The 14,252-nt window shown below is 39.7% G+C and overlaps 1 protein-coding gene across 5 annotated transcripts in view; it reads right to left on the bottom strand.

Annotated features, from left to right (window-relative positions):
* Nucleotides 1-47: 47 nt before the first annotated feature.
* The window catches only part of GFM2 (GTP dependent ribosome recycling factor mitochondrial 2), a 67,188-nt gene continuing 52,983 nt past the window's right edge, over nucleotides 48-14,252 (bottom strand). For all 5 annotated transcript variants that reach the window (XM_032848451.1, XM_032848441.1, XM_032848466.1 and 2 more), the window contains 5 exons: nucleotides 11,997-12,135; nucleotides 6,263-6,442; nucleotides 4,183-4,298; nucleotides 948-1,130; nucleotides 48-394 (listed from right to left, as the gene is read on the bottom strand). In XM_032848451.1, coding sequence (XP_032704342.1) covers nucleotides 257-394; nucleotides 948-1,130; nucleotides 4,183-4,298; nucleotides 6,263-6,442; nucleotides 11,997-12,135 — 756 coding nt within the window. In that variant the 3' untranslated portion in view covers nucleotides 48-256. The remainder of the gene's footprint in view (nucleotides 395-947; nucleotides 1,131-4,182; nucleotides 4,299-6,262; nucleotides 6,443-11,996; nucleotides 12,136-14,252) is intronic.

Below are 14,252 nucleotides of genomic sequence, written 5' to 3'. Positions count from 1 at the left end.
CCCTCTACTTTATAGAATACTTGCTTGTGTAAGAAGCTCAAAAGCTCAAAAAACCCAGAAAACCTTATGATAACACAGTGTATCCCACAGCAGTAACTTTACAGGTCCACAATACAGTTCACATACATAACTTTATAGAGCAGAACAGGCCGCTCCAGGGCCACTGTAAGTTTATCTAGTTCAGTAAAACAATAAAAATTCTTCTTACTGAAAATGCAGTTGAACATAAGGTGCCCGTGAGGTTGTCTCCAAAGACCTACAGCACGTGGTTCAAGCCACTTCTCCGGCCGAGCAGTGTCGCCTGGTCTTGAGGGTTCATGGCTTGATAGTTACAGAGTTCTAAGGCAAAAGTAGCTGAGCCAGAGGTAAGCGTTCGAAGCACAGTTGAATAACCCTAATCAAAATAATTTACATTAGCAAATTTAAGCCTCCCGTATCTCTTCCTGCTGCTTATCATTTCACCATTTTCAGGATATATACTCAGATATAGTCCCTGGACTCAGCATTTAGTAAGTGCTTGGAAGGGAAAAAACTGGCCACTGAGGCTGGTGCCACAGCGTGGTACAGCACACCTCAACCTTTGTGAAGGATGGACGTGATCCACCATCCCCTGGATATCTGTAAGTTTAAATCCAAAGACCTAACAGTTCAAACTTAACAGGTGTCCTCTAAAATCAAAGCCCTGATTGTCTACTTTGCTTCAGCATAAATATCCCTAATATTTTAAAAAAAATAGATACTTTTCGGGTCACTTAGGTGGCTCAGTCTGTTAAGCACCTGCTTTCAGCTCAGGTCATGATCTCAGGTCCTGGGATCCCGCCCTGCATTGGGCTCTCTGCTCAGTGGAGAGTCTGCTTCCCCCACCCCGGCCAGCTCCTGTTCACTTGCTGTCTCTCAAATAAATAATCTTATTAAAGAAAGGTACTTTTCAGTTAGTAAGTACCTACCATAATTTCTGCTAAAGGAACAAATCCAGTAACAATTTTGTTTTCCTGACGAGTCTGGATTTCCTGAATGGTTCCTCTTCTTTGTGCCAGATCTGCCAGGACAGGGCTGAGGTAATCTCCCATCACTGTCACCTCGAGATTCATTAGGGGCTCTAAAACTTGCTTATCAGCTTTCTTCAGAGCCTAAAGAAATTAAATAGTGTTAACCCCCTTCCTTAAATTAGAAATCAAATTTCCATTAAAAATTCATAAAAAATACATAAATGTTCCCTGTCCTTGTAAGCCTAGAGCTCTAGCAAAAAAGATACAATAAGGCTGTTTTAATGGTCTATAAAGCTAATATAAGAACTCAGGTACACAGCAAGGGGGTACTTAGTAAAGCTTGGTTACAGAGAGGACCTGTGAACGTATGGACAGAGATACAATGAAATAAAATAGTTTTCTCCTTTCAATCAAAGTTTCTTCCTCGCTTAAACAATGTGTGTTTACATAGAGTTCACATGAGGGCAAATCAAGAAATGTACTACAATAAGGTAGCACAAGCACAACAAAAGGCAAGAAGACCAAGCACATAAATAACATGCAAACTGAAAAAAGCCAGCGCAGCACATGGGGCAAGTGAGTAGGGGACGAAATGAACTGGAGTTGCCATCAGACACAGTCTTTCAGACCATCACTACATCAGACAAATCGGTTAATGGGTTTTGGAGGGCATATGCAAACACTCTAAGTACCAGTGGGTTTGATTTTAAAAGCTATCCTGCTGGGGCCCTGCCAGAGTTCTAAAGTAACAAAACCATTTCCTATAAATTTTAAGCCTCTGGTTATTAGGTGGGATTTACTAAACAGACCTAGCAATGGAAACCACCAAAGTAAGAGAGCTAGGGCTCTGGAATGTGCCCTCACCCTTACTGTGAGGTGTTCACTGTTCCGTTCCCACTCCACCACCACTCACTTCTCATTATTACTGAGGCCTTAGAAAAGGGGCATTATCACTGTATTTGGTAAAAGTTCTGGACCCTAAATCCTTTTGTCCTTGATCAGTCACCACCTCTCCACCTCTTCTCTTGCCCCTCACCAGCACAATCATGAAAAATGGCCACATTTCTAAAACCAAGAGTATATTCTCATTGTCATTAAAATTTCAAAATACAGCACACATACATAGTAAATAATCAGTTCTTCATAGCTTTAAAATCTAACTGAAATGACTCACCTACAGAAAATACATCTAACAGTCCTTTAATTAAGATACTACTAAAAATAATGACCATCAGTAGCGAACAACTATGTATCTTTTTCCAATTCTTATGCAGAGTTCGCATAATATCTTTCAGGACAAAATAAATGAGTGGGAAAAGGTAAAAATTAAAAAAGGAAAAATGCTATAAGCAAGGAAAGGACTGAATGCTATATAACTAAGATATACAGCATCTGTCCTCAATGCTCTTTCCACCTAATTCAGTTTCAAAAACATCGACGTAGCTTCCTCAAAACTTTCATACTTCACAGACTATGGTCTGAGTGTTGCAGCCTATACCCTACTAGCCTGCTTTAAGACCGTGTCCAAATACCCAGCAATCCCAGATGACCTCATCATTTCCTTTCACAAACATTCCTGTGTGCTCGCTCTTATTTCTGTTGATGGCTTCATAATCTTTCTTAGACGTATATTTAATCGTCTTATAAATCTTAAGGTCCTTTGGGTTAAGACAAACATAAATATCCCACTTTTGTCCATCTCAGTGCACTGTAAGCTCCACAAAGATGGCTCAATAAATACAGGAAACATCATTAACTTCTAATAAGCAGAGAGAAGCTTCCCTACTAGGTGAAGCTAAACAAGGGCTGCAGTCTATTGGGAGTACTGCATTTAATGTATTAAAACTAAAGAGTAAATGTCAGCCCCCAAGAAGTTAATGACCTCAATAAATATACTACCCAATTAAGATACACTTACAGATTTTGCTTTTAGAAGGCATATGAAGCTTTGAAGGACTGATCAATATAATGGGGCTTGGGGTTATTTTAGAAATATGACATCTTCCAGGTTACCGTTACTGACTAAAACCAATTTCAGGAGAAACTTTAAAAATTTTTATAAAGATTCTCAACATTTTAATCATGACTGATTTATAGGTATTATTTCTAACTACAGCTTAAGCAAACAATATTTACAGAATGTTTTTTGATGTATAGCTTTTTTAAAATAAAAAAACTAAGAAGTATGAACCTGAGGGATGCCTGGGTGGCTCACTCAGTTAAGTGTTAGACTCTGGGTCTCAGCTCAGATCTTGATCTTGGGGTTATGAGTTCAAGCGCTGCAGTGGGCTCCCAACTGGCATAGAGCCTACTTTAAAAAAAAAGTATGAACTTGAACTCACATAAACAAGACATTGAGTTCCACTTTCATAAGTCAGGGACTTAGGGTATTCATATTAACTTCATAATTTTGGATTCAAAGGAGCTGTAGAAAATCAAGTCTCAAACACAGTCCAAAATGTTAGGAAATTGTTTTAAACAGTAAGTGTTTTAATGCAAATCAGTCACCTACAAAAACTACAGTATTCCCACATTGAGAGTAATGCACATAGTCAGCATTTAGCACACTAAGATCCCATGAGTTAATTCAGCTCTGGTAGCTTACTGATGCAAGACACTCAGGGATATCCAGAGAGGTAACCATGCCAAGAAAATCAGATTGCTTAATACTTTTTGTAAGGTTAGGTGCTTATCTTGAACCTTTTTCTCAGTGTGACTTCTCTGATTTCAATGATCTTTGATTAAGGTAATCTTACTCAGATAAACAGGAACTCCAAAATTGGAACTAATATTACATTTTCAATTTTCTTAAGATAATAGTCCATCTTGGGCCCAGCTGACCCCCAAAATGTCCCCTACTCAAACCACCAAGCTTCCCACTAATAGTAATGTGTCTGGGATGGGGAAATCAGAAATTCCAGTGAAGGAAACCTACGTCCCTGCCAAAAATCAAAGAATATTTCCTGGTCATCGTGCTGAACAGTAATTTCCTAGGTCCTCTATCAAATATAACTGTGGTGATTAAGAACACACAGATTCTCCAAGGTAAAAACCCTTCCTGACTATAAGGCTGAGAAGGCAACATTAACAGTCTGAGGCACTCACTGCCAAGCACAGCTGCCTATAAAGCAACGGTACAGTACTGTCAAGAGTCACCTTAAAGCAAAACGGGTAACACAGGATAGTTCTATACCTTTTGGATACATCTCGAGACACAGGCAGAAATCATCGTTGTGGAGGTACCAGGATGAATTATCAGTGAATGTAAAGTAATCGCCACATCCTGAATTGGGGATCCAAGCAATGGTCCTAGGCAAGGGGAAGAAAACAACTGTGTTAGCACTCAATATACAATGAGGAGTAGATACAGGGAGAGGACTTCTAATTCCAATTCAAGTAGGCAGCTTATAAATTGTCACTCTGTCCCAGCAAGTAAGAAGCAGAACAGAATTAAAAATCAGCAACTCTTCTTGGATCCATAAGAAAGAAGACAAAGAACAAAACCACTGCCCCCAAACCTCGAGAGACAGTGAATACCGGGAGTCACAGCTTTCTGGAGCAGAGGCTCACCAGCCCAGAAACCACTGCCAGGGTAGGAAAACATCAACTTCAATTGATGAACTGCTGGAGGCTCAGTGTGGGCAAGTCTGGGAGTTAAGAAACTCCAGAGGGGATCCTGTCATAAATCAAAAGGAAGACACCCCCCCCCTCACCGGCCAATTTTGTGAGGTTTACCTCTAGGAGCTCAAGCATATTCTTACCATACATATCAGAGAAAAATTTCCTTATGCTTCTGACAGAAGGGTAAAGAAACCATTCTGAAATACTCTAGAACACTGTTCTTACAAAGGCCTGCTGTCAGGGGAAACTAGCTAACTAGAGACTAACCAGCAGGGGCATTAGCAGGACCTAACCAACTTGGGTGAAGTACCAAACCCCAGTCTACTCTAACCATCCTGTCCAACCAGCCTGAGGCCAGTGGGGGAAAAAGAAAAAAAATAAAAGAAAAAGAAACATGGGTGCAGTTCCTGGTCCAGAGGCATGGGCTCACCTAAGCCTGAGTCCTAATCCTAGGATTAGAGAATACTTCCCTTGTCCTCTCACCTGACCTCCACATTACTAAAGATGCATTTATAGTCGTTCCTTTTACCAGTACGCTGTGTTTGGCCATCAAGAAAAAAGTACAAAGCATATCAAAAAGCACAATATGACTACGGAACAAGCACAGAACCAGACATGGTAAGGATGTTGTAATAATCCAAACACATAATTGATATACTAAGGACTCTGATAAAGTAGACCACATGCAAGAAGAGACAGATGGACAATTAAAGCAGAGAGAAGTAAAAAAAAAAAAAAAAAAAAAAAAAACAAATGCCAGAAATCAAAACCACAGTAAAGGGGCACCTGGGTGGCTCAGTGGGTTAAAGCCTCTGCCTTCGGCTCAGGTCATGATCCCAGGATCCTGGGATCGAGCCCCGCATCAGGCTCTCTCCTCAGCAGGGAGCCTGCTTTCTCCTCTCTCTCTGCCTGCCTTTCCTACTACTTGTGGTCTCTGTCAAATAAATAAATAAAATCTTAAAAAAAAAAAAAAAAACGGGACGCCTGGGTGGCTCAGTTGGTTAAGCAGCTGCCTTCGGCTCAGGTCATGATCCCAGCGTCTTGGGATCGAGTCCCGCATCGGGTTCCTTGCTCTGTAGGGAGCCTGCTTCTCCCTCTGCCTCTGCCTGCCATTCTGTCTGCCTGTGCTCTCTCGCTCTCCCTCTCTCTCTGACAAATAAATAAAATCTTAAAAAAAAAAAAACACAGTAGAATAAATGAAGAATGTCTTTGATGGGCTTGTAGGTACACTGGACATGGCTGAAGAAAGTGCCGAGTTAGAAATTGTATCCATTGCCCCACACTGGGCTCCTTGCTCAGAGAAAAGCCTACTTCTCCCTCTGCCTGCTGCTTTCCCTGCTTGTTCTCTCTCTTTCTGACAAATAAATAAAATCTTAAAAAAAAAAAAAAAAAAGATTGTATCCATAGAGACCTCTAAAACTGTGAAAAGCAAAGTGAAGACTGGGGGAAAAAACAACAACAAAAAACCCACCTAGAACAGAATATCGAAGGACTGTGGGACAATGCAAAAAGGTATAACATACACATAATCAGAAGACACAGTAAGAAAACACTATCAAAGCTGGAAAAAAAGATGGAAATAATCTACGATATTAGGAGTGATTAAGTGGGTCATTGTGATACTAAAGCTTACTTGTACTTGAGTAGCTTACCTTGGAGGCATGCACTGTGAATTCCATTTTCAATGGCCTCTTGAGAGACCTTTGGAAGGTCTTCACTAACACTTGGAGCATACTTGATAACTGGTGTAACAGAAGATGTTTCAATTGGTTTTACTTCCAGTTCTACGGTCACAAGATGCCGTTTGTCTCCTAAAGTTCTATCTAAGGTATCTATAAACAAATTGAAAATAGTACCTCAGAGATTTGTTCCAGAAAGATGTCAAGATGCTGCAAATCACAATATTACAGTCAACAAGTTCGAAGTCTCATAGAAGATAAAGTGGGAAAAAATATTACAATGACACTAAGTACAATATAAACACAACAGAGTACACAGTTCTACCAAGAAAGCATCTGCTTCTGTGTTTACGGATGTTACAAGCCAGGTGTGAATCACTAATACTGCTTCAGTGCTGAGATGTGTTAAGGCAGATGATGCTACAAGTTTTGACATGCAGATGACACATTTAAACTTTTCAAAATACCTTATGTGACTAAAATTCTAATTGCAAAACTTATTTGACTATAAACATCTGGAGTATAAAAGGTTATCTAATGAAAATTAAAAGGCTTTTTAAATTCTGTTAACCCAAGCTGCTAAATTCTATACTCTTCCTGTGATGTTTTACACATTTATGATTCTTCTCAAACTTGTGACTTCAAGATTGAAAACAGTATCTCTCATTTCCTGACAACCTACATCTGTCATCAATCTCCAGTATTTTACTCAAACAAAACAATGCTATATTTACATGAGGGGACCATGTAACAGAGTAACATACAGCTCAAACTAAATCTAGGAATTACAGCCTACAATTCCTCTTTATGATTCTTTTTTTTTAAATTTTTTTAATGATTCCTTTTTAAGCTAATTTTTATATTATGAAATATTTTTTACTTAAGGGAGCATTTATGAGACCCAAAACTACTCAGAAATAAACCATTACCAGTAACATACAAGCCTTCCAAAGTAACCACTACCATGATATATTCAGTCATTCCTATGATTTTCCTTAGTCATATTACATATGCATGTATCCCTAAACAACACAGTTCACTCCACTGTGTTTTGAATTTGTTATTCCATATGTACCCTGCTATTTGCTTCTTTTGCTTCACATTTTTTCTAAGATTTTTAAAATTTATTTGAGGGAGAGAGAATGAGCAGGGGAGAGGGGTAGAAGGAGAGGAAGAAGCAGGCTCCCTGCTGAGGAGGGAGCCTGACGTGGAGCTCAATCCCAGGACCCTGGGATCACAACCGTAGCTCAGGGCAGATGCTCAACCGACCGAGCCACCCAGATGCCTCCTGCTTCACATCTGTAGGTCCTCTGAATGATGCATATTGAAGCAGCTCACTCTTTTTCACAGCTGTATAATATGCTATGATATGACCACAGTACAACTTATACATTCCTCGTCCATAAATAATTGGGACTTTTTTTTTTCCACGTACAGGTTTTTTATTACAGTGCTATTATGAAAATTCTTCAACCTATCTCTGAGTGCACATGTGTTAAGAGTTTCCCTAGGCATCTACCCAAGAGAAGAACTGCTGAGTGGTAAAGTCTGTACACAGCCAACTTCACTAGGAAGTTATCAAAATGTTTTCATAGTGGCTGTATAATTTACAATCCCACCAGAAGTTTTTAGGACTTTCCATTGCTCAACATTTCACCAACACTTGTCACTGTCTGATTTAATTCCTGCCAATTGTACTGGTGTAAAATAGTATGTCATAAATTGCAGGATCCTAATCCTTACTGATACTAAGAATCTCTTAATATGTTCATCAGCCTTCTGGGTATCTTTTGTGTGAAACACCTGTTGAATCTTTTTTGCTCACATTTCTACTTGGTTGTCATGTTTTTAGTCATCTTTAAACTTTGTTTATATATTCTGGATATTAATGTTGTGTCACTTTTTATATGATGCAAATATCTTTCCTCAACTTTTGATGTATCTTTTTGCTTTCTTTATAGTGTATTCTAGCAAAGAAATTCTTCATTTTAATAACATCAAATTTATCAATCTTTTAGTTCATAGTTTCAACTTTTGGTATTCTGTAAGTCCTACCCTATCTGTCCTGGTTAGTAAGATAATTCTGAATTTTCTTTCAAAATCTGAAGGTTTGCCTTTCATAAAGTTTTGGGGTTGTTTTTCATATACTAGCATTTATTTTCTTTATACTTCTGTACTACAAGGAAAATTTTGCATCTCTTCTTTCATGTATAGGGGTTTTTTTTAAGTTTTTGTTTTTTTTTAATTTGACAGAGAGAGAGATCACAAGTAGGCAGAGAGGGGGGAAGCAGGCTCCCCGCTGAGCAGAGAGCCTGACTTGGGGCTCGATCCCAGGACTCCGAGACCATGACCTGAGCCAAAGGCAGAGGCTTAACCCACTGAGTCACCCAGGTGTCACCCCTCTCCCCCCACCTTTTTTTTTTTTTTTTTTTTTTTTTTAAAGATTCTGTCTTTTAAGTAGTCTCTACACCCAATGCAGGGCTTGAACTCAATCCTGAGATCAAGAGTCACATGCTCTATAGGCAGAGACAGCCAGGCACCCCCATGTTTAAGTTTTCTGATTCAGTTGGAAGTGATTTTTGTGTATGGCATGAGGCAGGAATCTAATTAAATGTCTTTCCACATGGATAATTATCACAGGCCCATTTATAGAATAGTCAATCCATCCTTGGCCACTGAACTTCAATAATACTGATATAAATCTAATTTCCATATATGTACAAGTCTGCTTCTAGGTTTTCTGGTTTGTTCCACTGGTCTGTTTTGAGCTTCATTAGTATCAGAACCACACTGTGGCTTTATAATACATATTCAAGCCTGATACACTTCTTTGGGTTATTCCTCATATTGTTACAGCTCCTACCTACTTACTAGTTTTTTACCTTGCAACTTATAAGCAGTCTGTGCAGAAAGCCTTTAAAGACTATGCAAATATGCTATTCCTTAAGATACCCAATATTTAGCAATCACAATAGTTGCAAAATGACTATTTTCCTACTGAAACCCTTCTCCTCAGCATCTAACAGTCAGCAGTTGGCATTCCACTCTAAGGAAGAATTTCCTCTTCTTCCCCATCTGTTTATCTAGTATCAATAAAGATTCGTGAATCCCTACTTTGTCTCAAAGGCCTATAATTCCTAGACTTAAGTGCTATTCCAATTCATTCAGATATGGCCAATAGAGCCTCTTCAAGTTGGTTCCTGTGTCCTTATGATAGTCCCCCATAAACATAAAGATTGAACATTTCCTTCCTTTTTAATATACCATAATGTTCTACTGCCTGCTTATTCTTTTTTTTTTTTTTAAAGATTTTATTAATTTGACAGAGAGATCACAAGTAGGCAGAGAGGCAGGAAGAGAGAGAGGGAGGAGGAAGCAGGCTCCCCGCCCCAGCAGAGAGCCCGATGTGGGCCTCGATCCCAGGGCCCTGTGATCACGACCTGAGCTGAAGGCAGAGGCTTAACCCACTGAGCCACCCAGGCGCCCCTGCCTGCTTATTCTTAATGGTCTCTTGGTCCTTACTAATAATTTCTATGTCCTTTTATTCTTTAGAAATAAATATACTTTTATATTCTGTATCCAGTAATTCCAGTGTCAGAAGCCTTTGCTGTTCTGACTGATACTGTTTAAACTGCCTCTTTCCTCACTGTGCCTTTCTTATCTCATGATTTTGTAACTAGAAAATATTTTTTGAACTGTGATTTAACACTCCCTTATCTATAGGATTTTCTTTGAGGAATGGGTTAAAGACACATTTATCTAGAGTCCCTGTTTGTTTTTTTCCAGGATCCTTGGAATATTATCAATTCATGAGCATTTTATACTAAATTCTTCTTTGTTTGTGGAGTTTTTTCACCAAAAAAAGCGGTTCTTATGAATTTAGGCTAAAAACCCTATCAGAAGCCAATGGTTACAAATTCTTACAAATTTTGCCCCGCGTTTCCTTGTCTTTTTATGGAGAAGACTTCCCAGTTAATTATTTCCATGAGCATGTGACCCTCAAGTACTAGGTTAGAGATAACTACTACAGATTTCCTCCAGAATAGCTAGCAGTTTTGGTGCTGACTTTTTTCCGAGATTCCTGCTCCAGCTTCCTTTCATGTTCTAAGCAGCTCAGACATTAATTTAAAAGATACTATTTAGGGGTGCCTAGGTGGCTCAGCAGGTTAAGCCTCTGACTCTTGATTTCAAGTCAGGTCATGATCTCAGGGTCATGAGATCAAGTCCCATGTTGGCTTTGCATGGAGTCCGGAACCTGCTTAAGATTCTTTCCCTCTCCCATGCCCCAAACCCCGGCTTGCACGGTCTCTCTAAAAACATTAAAATAAAAATAAATGAAAGACATATTTTCCCAGCATTTTCCATATAAAAAGTCCAAGAATAAAAATCCTCATATCACTTGCTTCTACATTCTGCTTGTATAATTTTTCAAGTTTTACTGAAGAGTAACTACCTGGCTTTTTCATAAATCACCGAGTTACATCTGGTTATCCTTAACATGTTTTCTCTGTGACTCTTTTCAGAAATCACTCCATGTTTTCACTCCTTGTGGAAGAGCAGTGATTGTCATAGTCCTATACTTAAGAAAAGCAAACTGAAACTATAAAAGAAAAAATATGAATTCTTAAATTTTGAGACAGAAATATAAAATCCTGTACTTTCTCAAGAACATCATCAGCATAGCATTACCATATTTATTAAACAGATGAAATTATTTTCCACTCACTTTGTAGAGTAAAAATAATACACTGGGGCACCTGGGTGGCTCAGTGGGTTAAAGCCTCTGCCTTCAGCTCAAGTCATGATCTCAGGGTCCGGGGATCGAGCCCCTCATCAGGCTCTGCTCAGCGGGGAGCCTGCTTCCCTTCCTCTCTCTCTGCCTGCCTCTCTGCCTACTTGTGATCTCTGTCTGTCAAATAAATAAATAAATAAAATCTTAAACAAAAAAAAAAACAACCATGAACTTCAAATTCTTATACGCATTCTGGTAGTGAGGATGAGTGTAAGCCACCTACACCAAGGGCTTATTCTATTCCATGAACACCACTGAAAAGCATACTTGTTTGGTAAGGGCTCATCATCTGTTTGATGTAATGAGTGGTAAAAGAAGAGAGATGGGGGACACCTGGGTGGCTCAGTGGGTTAGGCCTCTGCTTTCGGCTCAGGTCATGATCTCAGGGTCCTGAGATCGAGTCCCGCATCGGGCTCTCTGCTCGGTAGGGAGCCTGCTTCCCCTTCTCTCTCTCTGCCTGCCTCTCTGCCTGCTTGTGATTTCTGTCAAATAAATAAATAAAATCTTTAAAAAAAAAAAAAAAAAGAGAGATGGGTTAAAACAAAACAGTACAAAATTCTAAAAAAAAACAAGAAAACTCACACATAAAACCTATGCCTGGGGTGCCTGAATGGCTCAGTCAGTTAAGCATCTGCCTTTGGCTTAGGTCAAGATCCCAGAGTCCTGGGATCGAGCCTGAGGGCCACCCACTGCCCCCCAGTTAGGTTCCCTGCTCAGTGGGGAGCCTGCTTCTCCCTCTCCTTCTGTGATTCCCTCCCTGCTTGTGCTTGCTCTGTCAAATAAATAAATAAAATCTTTAAAAATAAAAACACCCTATGCCCACTGATGGAAGATACTAGTGACTATGAACCCTGCTTTCAGAAAACAGATCCTAGAGAAACAAAAATAGCAAATTTTAAGTGTTTTATGTTTTACCTGTGGCACGAACTGCATTTAGGATGGTCTCTCGGTATGCCACCTGGAGAGGCCCTAGGTAGGTTTCCAGTCCATATTCCCTCTTGATTCGGTCATGAATAATCTCAATATGTAACTCCCCCATACCACAGAGAACAGTCTGGTTAACAGAAGAATAAAATAAAAACAAGATCCAAGGAAAAAGTTATGTTTATCACAAAATACTATATAAATGTATGTTATCAATGTTATGTTTCATTCATCACAAACCAAGTTTCTTGGCAAATTTTTTTTTTGGCACTTCCTCAAAACAGTTTTTAACTTTTCTGAGTGGATAAGTCAATTAAAAGTGAATTGCTAGGGGTGCCTGGGTGGCTCAGTGGGTTAAGCGTCTGCCTTCAGCTCAGGTCATGATCTCAGAGTCCTGGGATCGAGCCCCACATCGGGCTCTCTGCTCAGCAGGGAGCCTGCTTTGCCCCCTCTCTCTCTGTCTGCCTCTCTACTTGTGATCTGTGTGTGTCAAATAAATGAAATCTTAAAAAAAAAAAAAAGTGAATTGCTGGATGTGCTATGGTGAGTGCTGTGAAGTGTGTAAACCTGGCGATTCACAGACCTGTACCCCTGGGGATAAAAATATATTATATGTTTATAAAAAAATAAAAAAATTTAATTTAAAAAAAAAAGTGAATTGCTGGGGCATCTGGGTGGCTTAGGTTCAGGTCACGATCTCAGGATCCTGAGATCAAGGCCTGTGTCAGGCTTACAGCCTGAGGGAGTCTGCTTCTCCCTCTCCCTCTGCCTACCCCCCTACTTGAGCACTCTTTTTCTCTCTCTCAAATGAATAAATAAAAAAAAATAATAATAAATTTAAAAAAATCAGAAAAAAAAAGTGAATTGCTGGGGCGCATGGCTGCCTTAGTAGAGCATGCAACTCTTGATCTCAGCGTTGTGAGTTCAAGCCCTACACTGTACATAAAGCTCAGTTTAAAAAAAAATTGATTTACAAAGTGATTGCTAGGCTATTGTTCTTTTTACAAGACAGTTTAATCAGGCAGGCAGCATCTAGAAGTACCATACTTCCCAACCATACAGTTTAGTTCTGGTCAATGCAACAGGGTTGTAACTGATGCTGGCAACTTCTGGGTTATACCTTTAAAGAAAGGATAAAGCAGGCGCCTGGGTGGCTCAGCTGGTTGAGCAACTGCCTTTGGCTCAGGTCATGACCCTGAACTTCCAGGATTTAGTCCCGCATCAGGCTCCCAGCTCCTTGGGGAGTCTGCTTCTCCCTCTGACCTTCCCCTCTCTCATACTCTCTCTCACTCATTCTCCCTCAAATAAATAAATAAAATCTTAAAAAAAAGAAAGAAAGAAAGAAAGAAAGAGAGAGAGAGAAAGAAAGAAAGGATAAAGCCCTTCTCTTACTGAAGATGCAGGAAACTATCTTGAAATATGCAGATGAGGACAATATCTTGTTAACTAGGGCGGTGAAGAGGATAACCTTTTCCCCCAAGCATTCCCAACCACATTGGTATCTACCAATCATCCTGGACACCACCTTACAGTTTTCTGAGTAGTCAAATCTTTCAGACTGGTTTGGATCTTTATTTAATAAATAAACTGACGTTTATCTTTCATGAACCAGTGTTACTTAGAGCTTTCGTTAGAACAAGCCAAATTTGTATCAAAACTAAGCAAGACAGGCTTTTTATTTTTATTTTTTTAAGTATTTTATTTATTTGAGAGCGAGAGCATGAGGAGAGGGAATAGGCGGAAGCAGAGGAAGGCTAATGCAAGGGCTGGGGGCCCTCAATCCCAGGACCCTAGGATCATGACCCGAGCTGAAGGCAGATACTTAACTGAGACACCCAAGGCATGCTTTTCAGAAAATTTCTGTAAAACAATGGTTATTCCTAAGAAGGTCTTTGTGTATGAGAAAGTATAATGCAAGGAAACCTTATTTGCTCAATCTTATTCATATGCCACCTATATAGTGAAGAATTAACCTCACCCAAAGAGAGATATGGCCCTTGCCCTCGGCTACTGGTATGTTATGTTTACGGCAGGATGCTGCCTGGCAGAAGTGTCTGCTTGTCTGGGGGCTTTGTCCACCAGATTGCATAATGATGTGATTTATGATGTGGGCTTTGGAAGAGCCCCATCAGTTCCAACCTGGAGAGTAAAGGTAGTAGCCTCAACTTATAGGATGTACTAGAAACTAAAGGTCAACCACAAAAGCAGAATCTGATCCAGCCTTAATAAAAACTCTGAACAGGGCTG

The sequence above is a fragment of the Lontra canadensis genome, unplaced genomic scaffold, assembly GCF_010015895.1.
Source record: "Lontra canadensis isolate GAN:19392208 unplaced genomic scaffold, GSC_riverotter_1.0 scaffold4, whole genome shotgun sequence".
Lineage (NCBI taxonomy): Eukaryota > Metazoa > Chordata > Mammalia > Carnivora > Mustelidae > Lontra > Lontra canadensis.
Note: the sequence above shows the minus strand (reverse complement) of the source record. Positions and strands in the feature narration are given on the sequence as shown.